This window comes from Blennius ocellaris (genome assembly GCF_963422515.1).
Source record: "Blennius ocellaris genome assembly, chromosome: 22".
NCBI classification, from domain to species: domain Eukaryota; kingdom Metazoa; phylum Chordata; class Actinopteri; order Blenniiformes; family Blenniidae; genus Blennius; species Blennius ocellaris.
In genome coordinates, this window is record NC_137671.1 from 5272504 (window position 1) to 5299225 (window position 26722).

General features: G+C 44.6%; 1 protein-coding gene across 5 annotated transcripts; it reads right to left on the reverse strand.

Annotated features, from left to right (window-relative positions):
• Window positions 1-2223: 2223 nt before the first annotated feature.
• Window positions 2224-17260, reverse strand: eps8a (EGFR pathway substrate 8a, signaling adaptor). 5 transcript variants are annotated; one of them, XM_080518252.1, is made up of 22 exons: window positions 17191-17260; window positions 16215-16282; window positions 16002-16058; window positions 15743-15810; window positions 15439-15600; window positions 14464-14613; window positions 14263-14345; window positions 14043-14179; window positions 13275-13348; window positions 12883-13009; window positions 12653-12741; window positions 12242-12316; window positions 11945-12093; window positions 11668-11848; window positions 11447-11577; window positions 9892-9988; window positions 9585-9725; window positions 8513-8536; window positions 8108-8405; window positions 7823-8006; window positions 7597-7729; window positions 2224-4889 (listed from the first exon to the last, which is right to left on the reverse strand). In XM_080518252.1, exons 1-22 carry the CDS (start codon window positions 17253-17255, stop codon window positions 4779-4781), a joined length of 2604 nt encoding a protein of 867 aa, XP_080374378.1. In that variant the 5' UTR covers window positions 17256-17260; the 3' UTR covers window positions 2224-4778. The 5 variants fall into 5 exon arrangements, with proteins under 5 accessions (XP_080374378.1, XP_080374380.1, XP_080374377.1 ...); XM_080518254.1 differs by having other exon boundaries at window positions 11546-11580; XM_080518251.1 differs by having other exon boundaries at window positions 11447-11580.
• Between the last annotated feature and the right edge of the window lie 9462 nt (window positions 17261-26722).

Genomic DNA, 26722 nt, shown 5'->3' on the forward strand with positions numbered 1-26722 from the left:
TGACTGGGTGGGGCGCGTGTTGGAGGTGTGGCTGAAGCTGGGTGGGGGGGGCTGTGTTGGGTGGGCGTGGCACACACTCTGGAGGAAATAGAACTTGGTGGACTGGGGCCGACTGGTGTGGGCGGGGCCTGTACATGTGGGCGGGGCCTAGCAGGTGCTGGAGGCCTGTTGAGACTGCGGAGGATTCGTGGAGCCAATCACACTGCTTTTTCTTCTCGCCGCGGAGGATTTAACGTCGGATTGCACCGTCCTCCTCTCAGCCACGACGGGCGGAGGCCAGGAAACGTTTTTGTCCTGAAAACCATCGTAACGCAGACGTGGCGGCGTTTCCCCACAGAGCCGCCGCAAGGCTCACATATCACTTCTTCTGTTACGTTATCAGGCTGGAATAAAAAAACAAAAACACTAATGTCGCCCCCTGCTGGTCCAACACGGGAAGTGCACACACAGAAAAGTACTAAACATTTCACAAGTTAACGCACGAAAGCGGGCGCTAATTTTAGCCACAAAGCCCCAAAATCAACTTTTCATGTTGTTTTAGTCTTTCATATCTCTTTAAAAGTCTCATTCGAAATCATTCAATCACAAAACACCTTTTTCTATAGAGATCGTTTACAATTCAATGAGTTCAATCGAGTTTCATTCTAAAAAATGTTTTGGGGAAATCAACATATCATTGGAAAAATGAATTAGCTAATAAAATTTTCTTTATGCTTTTTAAATAACCATTTTATTAAAAACCTTCTTCCAGCTGTTTAACTCCACGAACGTTTTCAATTTATTTCAAATTGTGATATAAGAAAATAAATCATGGTGTTTTCACTCCCCATGGTTAATTCTTTAATCCTGAAAACCTTTACTTACTAACTGATATTCAAACATTCTGTCGCTTCAATTGTACATCAAACACATTAAACTTTAACTTCAATATTATTTTCCATTTTAAAAACTTTTTTTTTTTTTTTCAAAAAAGGGTTGGCCTGAAACACTGAATCATCGATTTGCTGCTTCAAACATCAAATATCTGCTAAACCTTTAATATTTAATTTTATAAAAATGTGTTTGAGTCTTTCATCGCATCTTATTTGGAAAACTGCTGAAGTTTTTTTGGGGCTTTGTGATGAAATTGTGGCACTAATTAAAACAATAGTAGAGCTGGCCGGGTGTCTCCGGGGCCCCCTGGTGGCCGGTTGTCATCCCGTCAGACCCGCCTGGACTCGGAGCTTCACGGTTCGGTTCTGCGGCTTTCTGCTGAATGTTGGAAACAAAAGATTTGTTTCATCGTTCGCTCCTAATTTAAAGTTTGAGGTGTCGTCAAAATACACTTCATTGAGATGTGTCGAAAAGGACAAACCTGTATTAATCTGTCGCCAACGCTAAAAAAATTCCGCACAAAGTTTGGTCTGAACGCGATTTTTGGGGGGCTAATGCTAACGCTATTTTGACGACACCTCACGTCCTCTTGGTAGAAAGTTTCACTGGATGAATGTGTGTAAAAAGCTGTGATCCGATTGGTCGCGGTGGCCTTTAGCCACGTGGGCTCCTCCCGGTTCCCCGGTTCGATATCCGACGTACTGTACATACTTCTACTGCTTAACTGTTCCGTTTCTACTCGTCATGACCAGTAATTCTCGTGCAAAATGTTGCTTTAGAGGTTTGTTTTTTGAAAAGTTGTTGTACACGTGAAGCATCGTTTTTCTTTTTTTGTTTGGTTTTTTTTTTTTTTCTGAGCCAGACCGCGACACCTAGTGGTCGGTGTGAGAATCGCACTTTGTTCCGCCTGCTGTCTAGAGTTTAAAAATTACAACATACAAAAAAACCCACAAAAAAACCCCACAAAAAACAAAACAGGTGACAGACGGCGAAACGCTCGGCACTGATCACGTGTACGACTTCCTGCTGGTTTAGTGTGTGTCCGGTCCAACTCGTACGTCATTGGTGCCATTTTTCTCGTACTTTGTGTCACTTTACGATTGAAGCTCGATCCCGAACTCGGGAAGTCGTCACAGAGTTTTAATGTGTGTGTGAACAAAATAAAATGTTGCAATTACACTTTTATTTGTGTGCGTTTTTCTTCCTGAACGGAACAAAGACAAAAACGCTCTTTGACCTCCGATTGGTCAAAATGGTTGAGGACACGCCCACTCTCAAAGATTTTCACGAATCAATGCGGGAAAAAAGAAAAAAAAAAAGAGATGGGATCACGTTTGTTTCAGCGTTTTATTGCAGAATGAGCAGATCGGAATGGAAAAAGGCACCATGAAAACTAAAGACGTACAAATTTATCGTCACTTTCACTAAAAATCCTCACAATTGGCCTCTAACGAAGACTGAAAATACTCCTTAATCTGTGTAAACTACACAGTCCGTCCTAAAAGTCTCACAGCGTCGCTACAATTCAGACAAAAAAAAAACAAAAAAACGGACTCAACAACGAATTTAAGTGCAAACGTGGAATTCGAAGAATCGACTAACGTCTGAACATTTTTAAACATTTACAGTTTTATTCTAATCACTGAGGATTTCCACTGCTGGAAAAATCTGAAAATTTACGAGAATTTATTTCAGGCAAAATTTTCGTTTTCTTTTTCAAATCTCAAATTTCTGAAAATGTTAAAACTTATCATGTAAAAGACCAAACAATTTAAAATTTGACAAAAACTTGTTTTTCCTTCTACTAAATTATGATTAAAATTACAGTAAGATTTTGTTAATTTCAAGTAAAATACATAAATTTCATCAAGTAAAATGTTCATGTTGAAAAGAATGGATTTAAAATTGAAATGTAAACTTTTTAATCTCACATGGAAAAATAAAGTTTTTTTCTCGTAAATTTCCGACTTCTTTTCATCTTTGTGGTCAAAGTGTTTAAAAACGAGTCAAAAACAGTCAAAGGTTTGTTACTTTGTGTGGTTTTTAACTCGGTTTTTTTGCCCTAATAAATGATTTTCAAACAGTTTCTGGTCACTAATATTCCGACTGTAACTTCTCAGGTAAAAGAAAGTTAAAAAAAAATTATTCATAACCAGCATGAATGATCATTTGGGTTTCACTTAACGCATCGTAAACATCCTGCTAGGAGCTGCTGACAAAAGTATTGCAGCGTTCGTCTGACTGAGCTCCAGAGAAAATCAAGAAATAGGAAATATTTTTAAAGGTTAAATTAGCAGATTTTGCTCATTTCATCCTGAAGCTACATTCATTTATTTAAACCATTATTGGAAACTTTTTGAAGACGTTCTCGAGAGACGTTAAAAGACGTCACGTTTTCACTCTTCAAATTTAACCGATTTCATCCCGATGCTACGTTGGATCTGTGCGACGTCGTGGCACGGCGTTTAAACTGAATCATATATTTTGGTGTCGCTGTGAGGTAGTGTCTCCAAACGTCCCAGACAGAGAGAAAGTGAGAAGATTCTGTATGTTTTACTTCATTCAATCCATTTCAAGCCATTTTAGGTAAATAGATACCTTCCTACCTTCAGCCCTTTGTTACACAAACTAGGATTCAGCTGAACTCAGTTGAAATGTCATTCAATTCTTCTGTAAAATAAACACAGCGGCACGAGCTCTTTCACTCAAATCGTAGTTTGAAAGTAACTATTATTACATTCAATACTACAAGAGGAGCCACGATTTCTGTCGTTTAAAAGTATTTGACTAAAAACAGTAGAGTCTGAATTAAATAAAAAAACATTTAGAGAAAATAAAGTAAAGACTAAGAGCTTTTATCTGAGAATTTACAGTCTGTACAGCATGGATACAATCACTGTGGGCGGGGCTTCCTTGAACAGGGCGGGGCTACCCAATGCGGTGGGCGGGGCTTCCGCCGCTGTGAGCGGCACTACCTTCAATGTGGGCGGGGCTTAGAGCAAACATTCATGGAGTCAGTGGAGGACATTCGTTCATTCGGAGAAAAACTGATTTTCAGAGAATCAGTGAAGCAGCTTCTTAAATCTTTCACATTTTCTTTTTTCACCTGCATATGTAAAAACATTTACATATTTTATTTGACAAAAAAAAAAAAAAAGCCAAGTCTAATATAGTATAATTATCATCAGTCTACAGCTTCTACTGGTCATAACTTACAGCTTTATAATAAAGTGTTTGTGCTTCTTGATCTGATCCAAAGTTTTATATTTCTACAGAAACTTAAAAAAAAAAAATATATATATATCAGAAATTCATTGGCCCAAAAACTCAGATTCACATTTAATCAACAGATTTCTGTTGAAGTTTGCGCCTCGATGGGATTTTCACCTCCTTCACTCACAATTAAATCACAATTAGTTAATTTTAATGGTACAGAAAAGATGGGAAACCAGATTCCTGCACTTATAAGACTGAATATCGTCACGTGGGAAGAAAATCCAAATTCAATCCAGGATTAAGGGTCAGAATACATTTTGAGAATCTTCCCGGCTGCAGGTCTTTATTCAGTTTTGTGAAAGTTTTTACATTTCCTCAGTTTTGTTCCTTTTCACAATTTGAAATCCGATTCTCGGTGATCAAACCTTGAGGCACAAACACAGTGACTCTGCGGCGGTAATACTGAGCGGCGTCTACGTCCCTCCGGCCGCCGCGCTGGTTCCCCTCCCGCCTCGTCTCTACGGCGACGAGCTGAGCAGCTCCTGACGCCGACGCATGATCTCCACGAACTCTGCGCGTTCGGCCGCCGCCTGGAGAGAAGAGGAGGCTGCAGACTGAGGACGAACCAATGAGAGGCGGCAGGGTTGGGGGGTGGGGTGGGGGAGGGGAGGGGGCGGAGCCACAGGGGCTCAGTGGGCTCCGCCTTCGTCAAAAGACTCCACCCCCGAGTCACAGGTGGAGGTGGCGAGCTTCTCCTGTCGCCTCCTCATGATCTCCTGAAGTTCAGAGCCCGAAGACCTCTGAGAGAGAGAGAGAGAGAGAGAGCGAGAGAGAGAGAGAGAGAAAGAGAACAGAAGCAAAGAGGTAGAGAAAAACAAAGTCAGTAAACAATAAGGTGATGTTGGAGACTCTCTGAGGCGTTTGGGTGCAGCTCGTTTTTTAGAGCGTCGTCTTGAATACAATTTTCATAAAGCTGCTTGATTTGTCTTCAATCTCAGCGACGCCCTCGAACCTCTGCAGCTTAAAAATACACCTGAAATCCTGAATTTAACAACAAATTTCAGTTATTTAAAAACTGTGGCTGTCAAGGTGTTTGAACTTTATTCACTCACTTTAATAATTTACACCTTTCAATTTTATTCCATGTTAAATGTATCCAAAGAAAATATGAATCAATTTACTTTGGATTAAAATACAAGTGATGAAAGTGAAACATTTTTGCACATAACTTAACCTTCAAAAAGGTTTCTTGATTTGAATTCCACTATTTTCTATTGAATGTCTGTAGTTTGAGTCTAACTTCACTACTGACACTAAAGAACAAAACAGGGTTTTATTCATTCCCCTCCAGACGCCTCCGAGAGTCTCCACTCGCAGTATTTCTACGTTTCTTGGCGTTTCTGCCTCTGAAGCTGAAAGTCTGCGTAGCGTCTGTGCGTCAGAGGATTTAATTTGAAAACCTTCTGACTGAACCAACCTCGGGAAGCCGCCGGGACGCCGCTGCAAGCTGCAAAGAGCAAGTTCAACCAGAAACCTACAGAGTGAGTCAGGAGGCATGCTGGGGGGGGGGGGGGGGGGTGGAAACTCAAACTGGACGCACAAACTCCAAAAAACGGGCTCAATCTGCCCCAGATCACATCAATGTCACCCTCTAGTGTTCAACATGATTGTGGGGAAGCAGGAGAGAAACACCAAAAATTCTGATTTAAACCATGAGAAAATATTTAACGTTCGCCTTTACGCAGATGATACCATGGTTTTTATTATGATTTCTGAATTGAATCCGAAGTCTACTTTTCTTTTTTTAAACCCAAACTTAAAAAGGGACTTAATATTTACCGTCCTTAATTTTTTTTTTTGGGAGAATTTATTCAACGTTTGGTTTGATTTCTGATCTTTGTGCGTCCAGCCTTCGTCACACGAGACTCAAAGCAAAACCAACAACAAACTTTCTCTCAGCAGAACTGTGAGTCGATCTCGCACTAAACAAGGTTTGTCTTTATTGAGCTCGTCACAGAGGAACGTTTACATCCGGGTCTCTAGAGGTGTGGGGTCAAAGGTCAACAGGCGTTCTGGAGACTCATTCAGGGAGTTTGAGGAGGACTTGGTGCACGGCCACAGCGGGGAGATGAAAACCGCCTTAACAAGCTGCTACACAAGAACCGTGAGGGGCTTCGTTCTGAGGGCCACGTTCAGCGTCCGATTACCCACAATGCAACGCAACAAGGAGAGACATGTGCGAGCAGGTCACAAGTCCTGAGGGAAGACCAACAAGGGCCAAGTCAGTTTGAGTCCAGGGTCAGGGGAAATGAGTCCAGGGTCAGGGGAAATGAGTCCAGGGTCAGGGGAAACGAGTCCAGGGTCAGGGGAAACGAGTCCAGGGTCAAAACCAGCGAGTTCATGATCAAAACCAATGTGTCCATGGTCAAAAACCAACCAATCCATGGTCAAAAACCAACAAGTTCATCGTCAACACCAACGAGTCCATCGTCAAAACCAACCAGTCCATCGTCAAAACCAACCAGTCCATCGTCAAAACCAATTAGTTCATTGTCAAGACCAACGAGTCCGAGTTTGAGTCCAGGGTCTGAAGAATTGAGTCCTGGGTGAGAGGAAACGAGTCCATCGTCAAAACCAGTGAGTCCAGAGTCGGGGGCCAATGAGTTGAGAAGGAAAAGGTGTCGTCCTCCGTCCGGGATAGAATCAGTGGAGTTATGAGGAGAAAGTAGATCTCGTGAATCGGGCCGACAGAACGAAGCCGCGAAGGTGATTCAAGATCAGACGATACCTGAGACAGTCAAGAGTCAGAAGATCAGAGGAGGTCAGAAGAAAACCTGCAGGTGGAAATAGACACCAAACACCAGACCTTGGCAGAGCTGGGGGACAGAACTGAACCACAGAAAACCTCGGGACACGGCGGGCGGCAGGAAACACAGTAAGACTTTTCTGTTTAAAAAATAAAATGTCAAACAAATCTGGAATCGAGAGAAGGAATAGAAATGAAAAAGGAAAATAGAAGGGAAGAATTAATAGAAATCGTGTTTTTGTCACATTCTTTAAAAACTGTAAGAGTTTTAATAACCTAGAAAAGTTTTCCGTTTTTCAGTTTCAAAAATAAAAAAAACTTCCAGGAAAATCGAGACTTTTTAAAAAAAAAAATTTGATTGAATTTCAACCATCAAAGTTGGTTTGATTCAAAGTTTTAAAGATGGAAGAAATATTTGCAAAAATTTGACAAAAAACTTTAAATGAAAACTGATTTTTATGTCAGAGTTCATTTAGTTTTGTAAATTAAGCGTATCTATTATAAATATAAGTAAAATGCATTTGCGGTTTAACACAAATAAAACAGCAGTTTCAGAGTGAGATCGGCTCCATGTCGCCCCCTGCTGGTCAAAACCATTTTCTAACCTCCTGTCCGTTTCCTGCCGCCGGCGTTTGTCTGACGGACCAATCAGAGGCCTGAATGTCTCCGACACGCGGACGAACTGAGACGGAAGAACAAACCTCCAGCGCCGCCTTCTGGACGGTCACCTGGCTGAAGACTCGGGCGCCGTCGTCGGGACAAACCGTCTTCAGCTCCTCTTTGTTCAGAGAAAAGAGCTGGGCTCCGGTCAGGACGCCCAGAGAGGTGATGGTGCTGCACACACACACACACACACACATTCATTTAACACACACACACACTTATGTAACACGCGGCCCCGGTGCATGTTGCGACCCCTGGACTCACACTGGACTGAAGCCTTTGGCCTCGAGCCACGCCTTCACGTCGTCGGGACTCGAGTCGTACGTGATGCCGGCGGGCGGCGAGGCACCGCCTCGTCCGGGGACCTGGAACTTCTTGTGGGCGCTGCGGCCCAGCGTGAGTCTGTGCATCAGCTCGTCCTGAACCTCCTCCATGTTGGATTTCCTGCCTGCGTTGACAACAACAACGGTTTGTTTTGTTGGTTTTTTTTTTTTTTTAAACTGTTTTACTGAATATTTATGTACATGATTTAAAAACATGGCGACTCACGCCCGGCTGCAGGTTTCGGGGTGCTCTGTTCCCTCAGGGCGACGCCGGCGCTGTCCCCGGACGTAAGGCTGCTGTGTCGGGTCACGGCGGCGGGGGCCGAGGTGTGTGTGGCGTTGGCAGTGTGTGTGGGCGGTGGTTTGGTGGGCTCGGCGGCCGGGGGAGGCAGTGGAGGCGTGGGCAGCCTGGCGGGGGAGGGGGAGGGGGGCGGGGCGGCAGCGGCGGCGGGTGGCGTCGGGGGCGGAGGCATCGGGGTGGCCGCGGGTTTCCCGGGGAGGAAGTCGGTCCTGGTGGTTTGTTTCTATGGAAACAGCGGCTGGAGGTTTGTGTGTGTTTTGGTTTGCTTTGAATCGTCGCCGTGGCAACAGCCAACAGGAAAAGATGGCGGCTGTTTGCTGGTTTGTTTACCTCGTTAAGTTCTCCGAGCAGCTGCTGCACTCGGAAGAAACAAAGACCGAGATCAGACACTGAACACACACACACACACTACAGAGTAATCTGATTACTGACCCAATCTCACACACCGCAGAGCAATCTGATTACTAACCTGACCCACACACACAAACACACCAGAGTAATCAGATTTCTGATCTACACACAGACGCACTGCAGAGTAATCTCATTACTGACCTACACACATATTGCAGAGTAATCTGATTACTGATCTACACACTGCAGAGTAATCCGATTACTGACCCGCACACACTGCAGAGTACACACACTGCAGAGTAATTTGATTACTGACCACACAGCAATCTGATTACTGACCTACACACCCACACAGCAGAGTAATCAGATTACCAGACTGACCTACATAGAGACACTGCAGAGTTTTCTGACACAATGCAGGGTAATGTGATTACTGACTTAAACACACACCAGCCTGAAAACCAGTTGAAAGAAACACACTTGTGTGTCTTCGCCACACAAAAGACACACAAATGTTCGAACACGTTGGCTGCTGAGTAATCAGATTACTCACCCACAAAGTCATTAAAAACTAAATCAGGTTCTAATGTATCACTTTGAAAACAGCTCTAATGTTCTTCTGCTTCGCACAGGAAACAAATGTAAATTGCAATTCTACATTTTTATTCCACAACTCATTTTAATTTGAGGTTTCCAAAATGAAATTTGTAAAATTTTCACAAGATGTGAAATTAACTCCTCGAGTTATAAATTCCCAACCTGTAAATCCAGAATTCCATTTCATCCTCGAACCAAAATAAGAGCGTTTAAAGGCACTTCATGTACTTTTCCCGCTCCGACATGAGCGTCGTTCAGTAGTTTGGAGCTGAAGCAGGAGGGAGTTGAACAAACAAACTACCACAGACTGGAGTCACACACTCATCCTACCTTAAACAACTCAAACTCCTTCTTTGGCATCATGAGCTTCAGAGGATGAAAGGATGGATGGATGAGGTCACAAAGAGGATGGTTACCATGGCGTTGGTCGTTTGTTGTTGTTGTTGTTGTTTACCTGTATGGTGTGGCTATAGATGGGCTCTCCCCGGGCCGTCATGTCCACCGTCCGGCTGATCTCCAGGATGTTGTTTGGCACGTAGCCCGACGCCCCGCAGCCGTTACGGACCTTCCACCACTGCTTCCTGTCGTCCAGCACCTGGCAGACGGGACCCGGGGATTACACATCAGGGGGAAACTATACACAGCGGGAGGACGAAGCTCAGCTTCGCGACAAATTAAAGTGACAGCTCAGAGAAAACTGAAACCGGACAAAAAACCAATGGAGACGGAAGGAAAAAGAAATCAACAATCTCTTTGTTTACCTCGACGATCTCATCTCGGAGCACAGACAGCTCCGTGTTGTTTCTGGCCACAAAGTCGTACTTTGATTTGGCAAAAAGGTTGTGGACGTCCAAACTCCTGAAACACAATCGGCAGCAGTCAGAGAGAAGGGGGGGAGGGGTCACAGGGAGAGGGAGGAGTCATGGAGAGAGGGGGAGGAGTCACAGGGAGAGGGGAAGGGGTCAAATACTTCTCTTCTATCGCCGTTTTGTATACAATTGACGAAAACAAAACTTTTACACAAGCAATTTATAACAAACTTCAACGTATAGTAACTGAATTTGCCGCATTCACATTGAGTTAAGAAGTTATTTTCCTCTTTTTAAAGTAACAGAACGTAATGAAGGTGAGTAACCACAGTGACCAGGACGTGAATATGTTAAATTAGATACAAATATAATCTGCAGCCGTGGAGAAACGACCAGAGAGCTCCAATCAGAGGAGAGTTCACACAAAAGCGTACAAGAGAGGGAAATTCAGGATTCATGTGACGAGACAGTGAGTTGGTTTGGAAATGATGATTTGAAGAAGCAAAAGTGAGACGACGCAGAAAGAAGCAGTAAAAGGACAGAATTTGAAGAAAACATAACAGATAGGAGTCATTCAGCAGCCAAAAACCTTTTTACCAACTCCCATGTGGCCTGCAGGGGGCGCCATCACACACAATGAGTGGATGATGTTTTTTGCTCTCCAGCTGAACTTAATGTGGAAACATGATTTGTTACTTTGCCGTTTAACTTCCTGGTGGAGAAAAAGAACTAAAAGGCGACAATGTTTAACTGAACGGCTCCACATCAGATCTGCTGTTTGTTGAGTTACTTTATTCTTGAGTCAAGAATCAAAGTGACACAAACATAACGTTTGTTTTTATTACGATGCAGTTTCTCTTAAACTTCCAGTTTGTTTTATTTGGTTCAAGTTTTAGTCATTATTTCTCAACAATTTAATCTTTTTTTTTTTTACAGATCCTTTTTACTTCAATGATTCATATTTTAATGCTTGCGTGTGAATTTTATTGATCCATTTCAACTTGTCACTTGACTTCAATCAGTTTTATCAGAGACACGTTATGTTTTTTTAATGTCTTGTACATCTTTTGGAGTTTTTGTCCCATAATGCATAAACTGGTGTATTTTTTGATCTTAATCATTTTATAGTTGATATACTAAAAAAAACATTGTGTTTCCATAAACTTTAAAAAAACTATTATTGAAACTGTTGAATCCGTCTTTGATTTTTACATCATTACATTGTGGTTTCTAAAAAATATATTTTTAATATCAATACCATTATTGGATTACAGTATTATTTTGCTTTAGTTTTAGACATTTATTACACATTTCTGCTACTATTTATATTTTTTGGGGAATATGTAGCTTTTTGATTGATTCATTAAATTTGTCCAAGCTGCTGAGCGAGTCGTGTTAGCGTCATTGTTAGCGTCTCGTTAGCGTCATCATTAGCATATTGCTAGCATCTCGTTAGCAGACAGTTTCCTGGTCGGTTCTCCATGGCGTCATGTGACCTGCCAGTTACCGGTCGACACGGCGGCTGATGGCGTGTTTGAAAGCCGCCATGGCCGCGTCCTGATCCATCGCCTGCACGCGCCTGAAGGAGGACGAGGGGAGGGCGTACCCGTCGGATGGTGGGAACCTCTGCAGCGCCACCTGCTGCGGGAGGACAGAACAAACGCCACACGTGAATGAGTTTCGCTCGTCAGAACGTGGTCAAATCGAGTTTTAGGGCGTGGCGCTGACCTCCTGGCTCAGACGCAGCCTCAGGTCCTCCATCTGGTGGATGTCGGCGCCGCTCAGACTCTCTGTCAGCTGACTCACATCCTCCCGACTCCGAATCATCACGGGCAACGCCGGGGGTTCCCAACCATCCCGGAACTGCAACACACAGGGCGGGAAGTAATGGTCCTTAGGCCACTCCAACCTGAGGAGGAGGACATGAGATCATCAGCGTAATGTGATTTTTAAGACGAGGAGAACATGATCGATGGGATTCTAAGAGACCTTGAGGCTGGCTCACCTGCACTTGGTCCATCCGTCTCCCAGAGCGACCCACAGGTGGCGCTCCTCGGCCGTGCCGGCGCTGTGCAGGAAGTCGATGGCATCTCTGGTGAGCAGAGGAACCACGACGCTGCGGGCCAGGTCCACGCTGCCCGACGCCTGGATCACCTGAGGGCAAAAGCACAGGAGGAACCCCGACGTTGGGAATCTACTCTGAATGTTCGTCAACGGGATGAACCCAACCGGGTGTGAACCGAACGTCTGCCTTGATGGGAGACGGAAGAAAAAAAAAAATTCCCAGGAGAAGACGACTCACCATCCTGAGAGGAGAGAACAGGAAGTGAACCAGATCCTCAGCGCTCGGGTTCTGAATGTGGTCCTTCAGTTTACCCTGAAAGACACATGGACGCACTGAAGGGTCAGTCTGGGAGACCCTCCGACCTCCTTTCAACAAACTCAAGAGATTCAGACTCAAAACGAGAAGTTCACTTCAACCCCGAGTCAGAAAACCCGGGAGAAGTCACACATGAACAAGTGGGAGACGAGCGACAGACAAAAGACAGACAGGTGGATGAAAGAGCGGCGACAGACAGGAGGAACAAAGCATCTCGGTTCAAAGCGACTCGCTCGCTTGTATCCAGTCGTCATCAGACTCGACTGGTCACTGGGGGGGGACGGGGGACGGGGGACAAACGGCTGGGATTAGTGGGCGATTAGTGTCGGTTACCAGCTGGTTGAAGGCGTGTTTGAACTTCTGCAGACAGTCGACGAACTCGTCCTCAGCTGGAGGCTTGGAGCGCAGCGTCAGGACGCCCTCTGGTGGACGGGAGGAGAAACAGCAGAGAGCGAGGGACGATTGTGTTTGTGTTGGGACAGTTTTTTTCCCCTTCACATGTATCCAGTCAGAATTTGGCAATTTTAAATTTGTGTCGTAGCGTTCTAGCGGGGGCCACTTACCCCCGGGGCCCCTCTTCTTGCCCTTCTTGTTCTTCTTCCTCTTGGAGAGCTCGCCAAACGCCTCGGCTGCTTTCTGCAACTTGGTGACGAAGAACTCGATGTCGTCCAGGACGTGGTTCAGGATTTGCTGATGGACCACAGACAAATGTTAGGGTTAGCGCCCCCTGCAGGTCACGAGGCTGGGCCTCTGTGTGTGTGTGTTATGTAACCAGATTTTCCTGCTCAGCCTCTGTGGACTCTGATTAAATAAAAGTGATCTTCTCTTGGATTTAATCTCTCATCTTTTGTCCCGTGTGACCTCTTCCAGCTGCTCGCCGCCCCGAGAGGCTTTATGCAAAAAAAAAAGAAAAAAAAAAAAAAAAAGAAAGAAAACAAAGAAAAAGGAGACTCACCACGTCTCGGTCCACTCGAGCCGCCGTCATCTCCAGCGGCTCCTCGCCCTCCAGGAGCTGCTGTTGACGCTCGTCTACGGAGACGGAAGGAAAATATAGATAATCTCTCATTATTATCATCAGCATTATAAGAAATACAGACTGAAGTTAAACTGAGAACTGCAGACAGATGACACATCATGCAAAATGTAAAAAAAATAATCAAATAGAAAAAAATACAAAACTGACTAAAGTAGCCGACACAGTAATAAATGTAAAGTGCACAAAAATCTATAAAAACGGCCGCAAAATCTGAGAAAAAGGGTTTGATATGAGGCAGTAAATATGCAATTTAGATAATAATAATATACTAAATCAATGAATATAAAGGGACATTTAAAAAAAAAAAAAAAAAAGCAAAATCAGAGGAAAAGTGTGTCTAAAAATAATTGTAATTAAAAATGTTTTACAAAATTAACAAAAATAATCGCAAATAGGAAACAAAATGACAGATTCCAATTATGAATAGACAGTAAATTCAGCTATTACAGTTATTTTTATTAATTCTGTCACATTCACGAGTGATTTTCAAGCTCAATGACAAATCAAAATAAGTTTTATTGTGAACAACTGGACCATAATAATAAAATAATTTTCAGTTTGCAAAAGTTCCCGACTCCAACAACTTTTCTGAAATGCTGCTCCTCCTCAGGCGCACTGCGGCCGCGGGAAATAGTTCCTCTGCACATGCACGAGCATATAGATAACAACAATGATGACATCACTCACAGTCTTGCTGCTCATTGGTCCACGCCGACCAGGCGGCTGCTCGGCTCTTCACGTCCACCTGACTGGACGGTGCTGGCGGCTCGGGGGCCGGCGCCGAGGGGGGCGGGGGGATGGCGCCGTCGCTCTTCAGGATCATCCTGCAGACGGACAAACGGGGTCAGTCAATCAGCGGCCAGCGCGGGGGGGCGGGGCTTAAACCGGGGAGGGAGGGACTTCCTACTTGAGGGCTTCCGGTCGCTTCTTTACTTTCCCTCCTTTGGCATCGACGATGGCACTTTCTACGTCTGCGTGGATCAACGTCGCCTGTTCACCAACAACGTATATCAAATTATGGATTCGTGTACAAGACGCATTTTGACTTTCCGACATTTATTCCTCCCTGTATTGAACGTAGGAGGAGGAGGAGGAGGAGGAGGCGGACCTTGATGTCGTCACACTGGAAGAGGTGGAGGTCCGCCTTGTTCTGACCCGACTCTTTACACACCAGGGCGAGGATGGAGTCGTAGCTGCAGGCGTTCATGACGGCCTGGCAGTGCTGGATGGAGGAGACGGGGAAGTTCTCCAACTCGCTCTGCCACCAAACACAGAACCAGGAACCCGTCAACAAAGAGGCGACGTGAAGCGCCTGCGCTCCAGCTATTCTATGTTTATCAGCCGCATCGATTTGCAGTTCAATATATCTGCTGGAGAAGGAGAGCAGATTTAACCGGCCCTCTAGTGGTGGCCATGTTAATGACAACAACAACGTAGAAAGGTTAATAACTGAGAAGGTCTCTGTGAGGCAACAGCTTCATAAGAGCTATGAATTTCACTCATTTTGAAGCCAAATTGGAATAAAAAAATTATAATAACCTTCACTGCAAATTTTTGGCCACTTGCCAAGAGTTAAAATCTTAATTTTTAAAACAAGCCAAACTATTTATCATATCACAAATGATTTCCTCATTTTTAGTCCTTTAATCTTAAATCCAGATTTCTTATCAAGTAAAATGTACTGAATAGATTTAAATAATAGTAGTGATAATAATTTATTTATTTATAATTTCACTAGTGTTGAGTCATTTTCTTTTTGTGTGTGTTTGTCTTATATTTGAGCGACCCTTTTTTGCACTGTACAAAACATCAACACAAAGTGATGAACTGACTTTGGACCAATTTAAAACGCTAAATTTGGATCAAAGCTAAATTTTCCCAAAAAAGTACGAGAAAACTTCACTCAAACTAATTTTATGGACATGAAAGTGTTGTCGGTAACTGGTCCCTCGTAGTTCACACACAGTGACCTACTGACTCCACTTCTCCATGTTTAAGAGGCCCTCTAGTGGCGGCAACAACGCGGAGGAGTGTGAGGCGAACACGTGACTGGGCGGAGGCGGTCGAGTCTCCGGGGTCTCACCTTGGTCTCCTGGTCGATGAGGCTGACCGTCTTCTCTTCCACCTGCAGCAGCATCTCCTGCGTCCAGACCTTCCCCTTGGCGTCCAGCAGGCGGAGGCGCCGCACGCCGTCCTCCACCGTGATCATCCCGTCTTTGCGGTCCAACACGAAGGTGGTGAGGTGCTGCGCAACACACAGGTGGAGGACGACTTTCAGGTCGACGCCAAGCGCCGATCGTCTGGACGGTCAAACGTCCCAGCGCTCGGACGAGGCGCTACAAACGCCGGACGTCCGGCGTTTGTAGCGAGCGGATGGGGGTACTGACCTCCACATGGTACTGCGACGTGTCCGTCAGGCTGTTGATGCTGGTTTTGGTGTAAAGTTTCCTTTGTTCTGACAAACACAGACAACAGCAGCTCAGCGACTCTCGCTCATCCAGGAGAAACTTTCACTTTGTAAGTCAAGAGTGAAGTCCGGCCCTGAATCGCTGAGCCAGCAAACACACACACACCAACACACACACACGCGCACACACACACACGCACACAAAACAGCATGCAGAAACACGCATGGCCTCGGCTCACTTTGACTTTTCTTTTTGTGTTTGGATGACGAGCGGAGGAAATACATTTCATCTGATCCTGTTAACGAGGACAAAGGACATGAAGGTGACATCACGGGGAGCATGGGAAACAGGAAGTGCAGCGGACAGGAAGTGCAGCGGGCAGGAAGTGCAACGGACAGCGCAGACAAACAAATACCAAAAAAACCAACAAGCAGCCGCGGGGTCGACTCACCGCTCGCAGTTTTGGCACCAGACTTGGTTTTGGTCCTGGGGGGTTCAGGAGACCGAGACTCATGACCGCTGAGACACAAACACACAAAGTTCTTGAGACGAGTTTCAACTGACACTACAAATCCATCACATGACCAGAAGCTCCAGACGGAACCCGAGAAACACGAGGCTCAATGTCAGGTCTTGGAACCTTGATAACACGCGTTGGAACGGCTTTAAATCTTGCTCTATTTGAACGGACGAGGTCCTGGACTAAAATGTGGGACCAGGATCGGAGTCTTGAGTTTAAACACGCGGTGGTTTCCGGTCCAGAGGAGCGTGATCTCGTTTCAGCACGGCCAGTCTGACGGCGTCGGTCCGAGACGCCGCCCGAGGCGTGTCGAGTTTCCGCCGCCATTAAAGATTCATGTGGAGTTTCTCTGAAACAAATTGAGCCGCGACAATATTTAACTGCAACAATCAAGAGACGCTCAAACAATCAAGCGGAGGAACAACCGGTGGGCCGTAAGAGACGGACGCGTGTCAAATGGACATCAAATCAAGAGATATTTGCAATAAAGCAAATCACCAAACAAACTTTCATCACCTTCTATTTGGTTCGTCTCTATTTGTAATGATCAGATCATTTCAGTTCTTTGTCACCTGACGATGACAAACGCTCTCATTGAGTTGCTCCTGAGTGATGAACTCTTTATCTTGCCTTCTCAAAGACTTTTTTTTTTTTAAACACCCAATCATGTCACTGACCTTTGACCCCGTAAGATGTCAACATGTTTTACCCGAGCTGCTTCTGTACAAACCTTCCTGAAACCTGATGCGAGACGGTTTTCAAAGTAAATCTCATTCTGTTCATGTCTGTGGACTGGAGCGTGTGTGTGTGTGTGTGTGTGTGTGTGTGTGTGTGTGTGTGTGTGTGTGTGTGTGTGTGTGTGTGTGTGTGTGTGAAAAAACCTGATTTGTTTTGGAGGAAAACTCACTTGATTTGGGAGTTAAAGGAGCCAAAGACGCCCGAGGCGACAGCCGGAGATTCATATCCGTTCATGCTGCTTCACCGTGGACAGTCAGCTGGAGGAGAGAGACACACACACACACACACACACTACAGCAGCTGGATGAGTGTGTGAGGGGCTGATTGGCCGGTTCCTGTGGAGAAGAAACTTTCAGGCTCAGATTAAACCTGGAAACACAAAAGATCCCCCCAATGATTTATGTCCGAGTGAGAACATCATCACTGTGCACGAGAGTGTGTGTGTGTGTGTGTGTGTGTGGGGCAGACGCCTGTGATTACTTTTCCCACGACTCCATGTTTTACCCTGACTCCATGACAACAGGCCTGCAGAAGGTGTACAGTAGGAGGAGGAAATCCTAACATTTCTACCCGATACCCTGGTGTGTGTGTGTGTGTGTGTGTGTGTGTGTGTGTGTGTGTGTGTGAAAGAGAGAGAGAGCGAGAGAGAGAGAGAGCCAGACTGGATTTCCATGTTGAAGTCAGAAACTACAGTCATTCCAATAAACAGAATTAGATTTGATGAACATGCTAATCGTTTACAGTGAAAGTCTAATAGCTGTATCGAATTTGAATAAAGTAATAATGTACAAGTGAAAAATTACCTGCAAACAATCGAAAACATGAGACAAACGAGCTCAAATCAACGAAAATGTTATAAGTAAGTAATAGTCAGGATAGTTATGAACTGTGATTGGAATCCCAATGTGGGCGTCGACATCCGTACACATATTTACACACAATTGTGCATAAATGCAAAATAACTGAGGACTTATTAACACGTGTGAAAGTTTAAACTGATCGCCAACGCGGCAGAACCGCTGAACCTCCGACTGTAGAGCCGTGAACCTAGAAGGTTCCTGGTCAACCGTCTGAAATGACGGAGCAGCGGTCATCAGGAGGGGGAGAACAAAGAGGCGACAATCGGGTTGAGGAGGGACAGAAGGACGAAGGCGAGGAAGACTGCAGTTATCAGCCCTCGTCCTCGTCCCTCCGGCGTCACCGGAGACAAAGCGAGGAGGTCAGAGGTCACGGTGACTCAGCCTCTTATCGGTGTGCGAGGAGACTCCTTCGACAAACAAGCAGCCACCGGAGGCGTCGGGGAGAATTAAACCCTTCAGCTCAGCTGTTGATTTTATTTTATTTTTTAAAATCAGTGTAATAGAACTGGATCGGATTTCTTTAGATCAGTGTTTTTCAACCACTGTGCCGCGGCACACTGGTGTTTCCGTGAGATCTAGTCAGGTGTGCGGTGGGAAATTATCCAAGATCCAATATCACATTTTTTTCAGCAGTGTGTTGCAGAGTAATCATGTATAAATACTCTTCGCCAATAGATGGCAGCACAGAACTTTGCCGGTGAAATCGAAACTGAAAGACGTCAGTCTGGTTAATCACCACCACCTGCTCCCATCTTGTACCAAAGTACTGTGTCAGTGACGGTGATGGAGAAGTTTTTGAAAAGGAAGAATGCTAACCAGGATCTCAGCTCTTCATCCATCAGGTCCAGGTTTCACACTGAGTGAGTAAAAATTAAAAAAAGAAATTGGGAAATACTTTTTTCTGTATTAATTTGATTCCTGTTGATAAAACTTTGATGAGAATGACTTTATATTGTTAATAGAGGCTACAGAGTTTCAAATTTTAACATTTTCGGGTGGTGGTGGTGTGCCTCCAGATTTTTCCAAAGAAAAAAATGTGTCTTGGCTCAAAAAAGGTTGAAAAACACTGATGTAGATCATACACTCATGATACCATCAACTTCAACCTCACAGAAGTCCATTCTCTGTCGTCTCTGCCCTCAGATCAGCGTTCCAACATCCAATGTTCCTCCCGTTACTCATTAAACTGATCGGCTGTCATGTGATTGGATGAAACTGTGGCCGACCCCGCTGGCAGCTTTTGTTTAAACCGGAACTGTTAATGATTTATGATGCAGGAACATCAACAAGGGTTTTTTTTATGCTCGTTTCGCCGTTTCTGATCCTCAGAGGGGAGGAAAAAAAAAAACCCTCAATGTTCAGGGTGTGTGTGAGTTACAGCTGCTTTATAAAGACGGGGCTTCTGGAATTAAACGCTGCTCTTACTTTGAAATCGTTTTACAGTAGAGCAGAGAGGACGTTGTGGAAAAGGTTAAAATGTGATTTAATTTTATTAATGAGACAATCACAAAACAGGATCATTTCCTGGCTCAGACCCCCGTCGCCACGGCAACCTCCTCCTGCTCATCACTACAGTACAGAGTTTAAATCAATAGAAATGTGCCGTTTCCATCAGAATACTTTACATTTGAAAAAGATCGAAGTTTACATTTGATAAACCTTTTTTATTTCCTGTCACATTAAATGTATTTTTCCCCTCCAAACTGGCAAACCGTGATCTCCTCCCGTCTCTGACCCCCGTGATGACGTCACGGCGAGGAACGCAGTGGGGTCACGTGACCCCGGCGAGTCGATTGATGAGCGGCGAAGCGATCGAGCGGCTTCTGCTCTCATTAATCTGCAACCTACATTCACACGGTCCAACCGTTTCCTCCCAGTCTGAACGCTGATTAATACACGGCCGTCGATATGTAAACGAGCACAGGCGGAGAAGTCAGCTGGAATGACGTCTATGAACAACGGCGTTAAAATTGCATTTGTACTTTATTACTAGACTGATTTGTGTGTTATTTAAAGCATTTTTAGTGTCATACACCCATAGACATTTCATTACTTAATTTTAAACAGCATTAAAACAGCAAAATGTAAATATTCAAATGAAATAAATAAAACAAATATACATAAATTAAAAAAACAAACATTTTCAGATTCGCTTGAAAACGCTGTTGTGTAACCAAATTTAGTTTCAATGTGGACATTTATAGAGTTTCATGTTTTATAATGACATTTGATACGGTTATATTTTAGTTTAACATTTTACAGGCACTATAGATGTATTTACTATTCATGTACACCAAATTGTATCCGTCATTACAAATATCTATTGAAAATTCTCCCTCTCATGTACACAACATGGGGATTCCTTGATCCTTGTTTTCACTTCCTGTGACGTCACAGCCTCACCTGCAGCTCATCTTAAAGGGCCGGCGCACCACAGCGAGCTCAAACCCCCTCAGAGTAATCCTCCTAAGGCTGAAGACTCAGTACACACACACACACACACACACACACACACACACACACACACACACACACACACACACACACACACACACACACACACACACACACACACACACACACACACACACACACACACACACACACACACACACACACACACACACACACACACACCTCAGAGGATCCTCGGAGCCTTGACAGGAAGCTGAAAGCAGGCCGGGTCTCCGAGGTCCTTCACCTCCTCTCAACCTCGCTCCTCCTCAGAAACCATGAAATGTGAAGCAGGAGTCACTTCAGGCTGTTTCATGTTAAACTTCCCTCAGGTTCAGTGAAGAAAATGAGCCTTACGGGAGCATTTTGTCTCACATGTGGAGGGAAACCTGAAGCTTCACTCGCTGGGGGGGGGGGGGGGTTAACAATCGTCCGAATGTGTCAAAATCAAGTGTTAACCTATTTAACACACGCACAGTTTTAGAAACCAGTGCTCGCGCTGATCGTCATCGACTGACACAGATACAACGGCATCGGGCCAAACTGGGAAATGTGGCAGAGGGCATCCACATTCTACATTCGGCGGATCTATGACCCGCAGCTCCTTCGAGTCCAACTGTTCTACTTGCAGCAAATCCGTGCTCAGCCTCGCCTTCGCACCCTTCTTCGCCTACAGACTTGATTTCTCTTCAAACGGCACGTTCCACTTCCAGTCCAGCAGCTTCTTCTCCAAAGGCCACAAGCCTTTAAGTTGCTTTAATACAAGATGTCCCATTCCGGTTGTACTCGTTACATCAGTCAGATGCAAAGTGAACCACAAGTGACACGTCGACTCATGTGAGCAATAAAAAAAACAAACAAACAAACTATAACTCCAGTGTTGCCACGAGACGTCTGCTCTGGTCAGGAGTCTGAAGATCGCTTCGCTCTGGAAACAGTTTTCAGACTCAATGTCGTCGTCATAGAAACGAGAAGTCAAAAGAGGACCGAAGTTTATTGTTTTTACGGGAAAACGTAAAAAGAGAAACTGTGTGTGTCCTCCCAGTCTCTGTGTGTGTGTGTTGGAGGGTTCGAACTGTGTGTATGTGTGTGTGTGTGTGTGTGTGTGTGTGTGTGTGTGTGTGTGTGTGTCCTACCCGAGTGTGTTGCACCCTGCGAGGTCTTCAGGTGTGTGGAGGTGTCGACAGCGAGCTGCAGCTCCGGCTCAGATTAAAGCGTCTCTGCAGGATTTACATGCAGCAGCTGTTCTACTGTCTTAAGCTGCTAATTGATGACTAATGATGGACAGGCGGGGGAGGGGCAGAGGAGGGGCGGGGCTTACGGGAGAAACACTGACCGACTTAAGGGGTCGTCAACGGGCCGCGACGAGGGGGTCAGAGGTCAGAGGTCACACGGTGGGGTGGGCAGGACAGAGCGTGGGACGTCCAGGTTCCACTTTTACATGATTTCCTCCTGCGTCCCTGAACGCCTCGCAGAAATTACAGAGAATTAAAGAAGCTGGGAGGATTTCCACCGACACAGCAGCCACATACTGACTAGAACACACACACACACACACACACACACACACACACACACACACACACACACACACACACACGTGGGTCTGTCTGTTAGACGTCTGGCGCTCGTGCTTCAGCCTCCGGCGCACTGTGTGAGCGTCTCGTCATGTCGCCTCTGGAAATAAACGAACATTCACGTCTGTTTGTTTGGTCACATGTTGGTTTGTTAGCAGCTGCAGCGGGACCGAGGCCGACGTGAAACTGTTGGAAAAACTGTGTAATACGGGATTTTTCAAAAAAGTTTTTACTGCAATTTTTTACTGGTCCAGCACATTCGAGGTCATATTGGGTTTCATGTCGGCTCGGGACTAAAATGAGTTTGACAATTTCGGGACGTCTTTAGGACACCAGAGTGTCTTTTAGGACGTCTCTCACAAGTCTTCTTTAAAACCTCTTTTCCTGTGTGTGGTGACTCACTCTTTGTTTTTTGGGGGGGATTTTCTGTTCTAGTTCAGGGTTTTTCCATTTTACTATTATAATTTTTTTTTTTAATCTGGTTTTACAGATTTGAAACTAAAATATTTCTGCAACAGTTTTTTTTTTGTTCTGCAGGAGCAAAAAATAATCCCTGGTGGTTTTGGGGTCATGAGGGTCCCAGCTGCACAGGTTGGTGCGGCCGCTGGAGCAGCGTCTCGTGCCTGGCCGCTGCAGGTGGTGGGAAGAAGCTCCGCCCACCTCACGCCTTCCCGGTTTCACCTGAACTCTGATGACATCACGGCGTTTTTGACTCGCAGAGAAACTCGACTCCCGAGTTTCCCGTTTCAGTTTCACACTCCCGACAGGGCGGCTCCAGGGAACACCTGGCAGGTACGGTTACTTCAACCCATCGCCATGGCAACACAACACACACACGTGTTCGATTCCCTCTGTGGATCAGCGGATCGCTGTGTTTACATATTCTGAGCGAGATCGTTCCCCAGAGAGACGGCCAGAAATATCCGGAGCAGCAGCTGGATGGACATTTCCCACCAAGCCGCAGACTTTAATCCCACTGAAAAGTACTCTGATTACACAACGACTGCTACACGGCACCGGAGTCAAAGGTCACCGCAGGGAGTGCACTGCAGGAATCAATCACCCGACGGGTGCACTGAAGGGGCTGCATGTCCAGAACAATTGACAACAAAAGTAACCTAAAGCCAAGTGTTTAACCAGATCACAGATTTAAGAAGAAGCAGCAGCCAATCACAGCGCAGCCAATCAGGAGGGAGGTAACAGCAGACAGAAAAGAAAAGGGAAGTCAGAGCTGGTTTACATGAAGCAAAAAACGTTTTGTTTTTTTTACATGTAAACAAAACTACAAAAAAAACAAAAACGATTGGATCTGAAATCTCCAGCTAAAATTGATATTTGGAAAAAAACTCTTTAGTTTGCATGCAGAGTTTAACATCACAATTATGTGATAAGTCACATACTTGTGTAACTGGTGTTTACAGTTTTCCAGGATTCCGATTGGCCAAGCGTGGCTTCATGCTGTTTGTTTGTAAACACCCAGCAATGGGTAAACATGGCCTCAGAAGATAAAGAGCAAGAAACCGGTGGCAAAAACAAGAGAAAATAGAAATCAAACGACAACAGAGTGAACAAAACACAGTAGCCACAAAATAAAAAGCAAAAACAATGCAACATGGATGAATCAAAACAAAGAGAAGAACAACATGACAAGACAAGGTAAAGATTTGATTAAATTTAGCGACAAATGTGCAGAAAACTACTTGAATACATATAAATATATATGTAGTGTGAAAAAGTGTTTGCCTCCTTCCTGATTTCTTACTTTTTTGCATGTTTTCCTCATTTAAATGTTTCAGATCAAACAAATGTAAACACTAGTCAAAGATGACACAAGTAAACACAAAATGCAGTTTTTAAATGAAGGTTCTTATTAACGAGGAAGAAAAAAAACATCCAAAGTGACATGGCCCTGTGTGAAAAGGTGTTTGCACACGTCTTTGCAGAATTGTTGTAATTGAGCCACATTGGAGGGTTTTAAACAAGCACCTCTTTTTTTTTTAAGGTCTCGGCGTGACGAGAGCTTTTGAGGATCTCTTGGTCGACGTCTCTTCCTCAGGTCGGTTCTATTTCAGTGATTTCTAGATTGAGAGCAGGTGTGCAGTCATCAGGTGTGGGCGTGGCTCCAGAAATAGAACTCAGGTGTGATCAACCACAGTTATGTACACTGTTCACACAGGGCCATGTCGCTTTGGATGTTTTTTTTTTCTTCTCCATTAATAAAAGCCTTCATTTAAAAACTGCCTTTTGTGTTTACTTGTGTTATCGTTGACTAATGTTTACATTTGTTTGACGATCCGAAACATTTAAGTGAGGAAAACATGCAAAACAGTAAGAAATCAAGAAGGGGGCAAACACTTCCACACCACTGTATATACACACACACACACACATATATATATATATATATATATATATATATATGACCACACACACATAAACAAGAGAGCAGTCCAAAATGATGACGCCAGACAGAATAAAAACTATACAAAAAAAAAAGATACATGATCACAGAAACACAAAAGAGACAAAGTGACTTCGAAGCACTAATAAGTAACAAAGTGGAAAAACAACAAGGTCGCAGAAAAGTTGCGCAAATAAACGCAAAACATTCGGAGAAACTGTTGAAACGATAAAGAAAACCTGAGGTCAAAACGACAAAGCACGTGCGGCCTGTTCGGGGTTCGTCTCGAGGTAAAAAAAAAATCATTAATTATTTGTGGTGACGTCACGCAGGTAAACAAACGTGTTCACGCGCAATCTGCACTACGCGCTTCTGGAAATGTCTCGGCATTATACCGGCCCGATGCCCGCTCACCTATCCGTCACACGGAGCCGGTGCCGGCCGGTTCACAGCACCGGGAGACCTCCCGGTAACCCCGGAGGGAACAAAGCGAAGCACGATAAAAGGCATCCCCGTCGACAAGGCGCCCGTTCCCGGTGTGTGAGCTCTGAAGCACTGCGCACACACACCTGCCGGTCCGGGACCCGGTTCCGTTTCCAGGTGGTTTCCGGTTGTTGTTTTTTTTAAATCAACAAACATGGAAAAACGCCGCAAAGCGTGCTGCTGATGCTGCCCTTCACCTTCATTTTCTCACATGACACACGGCAGCACCAGACTCCATTTAAAACGCTGGCCTTTCAAAGACAATAGCCAAATGCATCAAAATTAACAACAAATCCGATAATAAAACGGTCACTACAACACGTGTGGCTATACGTCAATAAATTCGGCTTCAATAAAAGCAACTATTACGTCAGGATATGTTTGGAAATCGTCTTTTAAAATATGGTTGAGCGTTCACGTCCCTCTCACACATTACCTAAAGAAGACAGCAGTAACAAGAGGGGGAGTGGCACTAAAAGTTTATTTTTGATTAAATTAACGCATGTCTCGGAGATTGCATTAAGCCGAACTGATAACATCCTCGTAAAGTTTCGGTGAAGCCTCTAATCGTGTCCATGCCCCGTTTCAAACAGCCATATTCTCTTATAATCTGATTTTCCCTATGGGATCTGGTGAGTCACCGCGGGCTGCCTCTCGCAGATCAAGTTGCCCATCGGTGCTTTTAAAGCTCGAAGCGGCTGCTGGTGAGCGGACATTTACCCACCGGGACCTCCCGGTGCGGCCCGGCAGGGCGGCGGGTACCCGGGGTTTGTGGACTCTCCCGATATACAAATCGCCGTTACCTGCAGGTGTGGCTTCCTCCGGCGGTCCCGGTGAAATCAGCGGCTCATGGCACAGCCCGGCGCCCCGCTCCGGGTCCCCGCTGTCCGACTGTCTCGGCGGCTCCTCCCGGTGCTTCTTGTCCGGTGCGCCGTCACGACGGAGGCTCGTTATAAAAAAACAAACTTGACTTTCAGTCGCGTTCACACAGCCCGCAGGGGGCGGGGCTTGTCCCGGAGTCATGACTGACAGGCGGTGGCCACGCCCCCTCCATCGATTAATCCCTTGCCGTTTTACGAAAATTCTACATTTTACAGAAAAAAAAAATGGGCCCAACATACGAAGCAATTCTCAAATATTAACCATCTGAATTAATTCTTAAATATAATTTTTTTGATTTATCTAAATATAAAAATTAATATTAAAGAAATGCTATTGATGGAAATAAATAACCTGAAACAAGTAATTCCCTTAAGTGCCTTTAAAAAAGCCGTAATTGAATTGAATTCAACTGAAAATTAAAAAAAAAAATCTTTTTTTAAATAACTGCAGGAAAAACAAACTCAAAAAGGACTTTAACTGTTGTAATTTAGTGACCGTAGACATTTCGTAACCTGAAACACCCTGAATGTTTTATATTAACAGAAAATATTAAAGGGGAAGTGACAAAAAGGTCAAACATGAAAATGTTTTCAAAATAAAAATAGTTGACTAGTAGTTGAGTGATTAGCAATGTTAGATTATCTTTTCTGCAAATTAATTATAAAGACGTCTCATATTTCAGAAACAAAACATCTAATCCAATAAAATAAAGGGAAAAAAACAAATTCATCCTTGAACAAAAAGTGGGAGATGAGGACGCCCCCTGCCGGAAATCAGTCGGAAGTACAAATGCCTTTTTTCAGCTATATTAAAAAAAACCTACAAGTGAGCAGATTTTAGCTGATTAATTCAATGTTTTTGTGAACAACTCAACAGGAAGTTGGATTTTTGAAGGAAAATGGCAGATTTATCCTCGAATGTACAAAGATGTCCCAGCGGGGAAACTTCAATCTACTTCAACTTGAGCTCTTCTGATAGAAAAGGGCTCGAAGAGCAAAAGTGATCCAAATCTCTCGCAAAAGGTTTTAGGGCGTGGCGATGACC

Bases quoted from the DNA above. Each gene is read 5' to 3' on its own strand.
- eps8a (XM_080518251.1), bottom strand. From the start codon at position 17,255: ATGAACGGATATGAATCTCCGGCTGTCGCCTCGGGCGTCTTTGGCTCC. The intron at 15,811-16,001 runs GTGAGCCGAGGC...TGTGTTTGTCAG, and splicing joins ACACAAAAAGAAAAGTCAAA to AACAAAGGAAACTTTACACC. The intron at 12,742-12,882 runs GTAAGTGGCCCC...CCCGTCCACCAG, and splicing joins CAAGAAGAGGGGCCCCGGGG to AGGGCGTCCTGACGCTGCGC.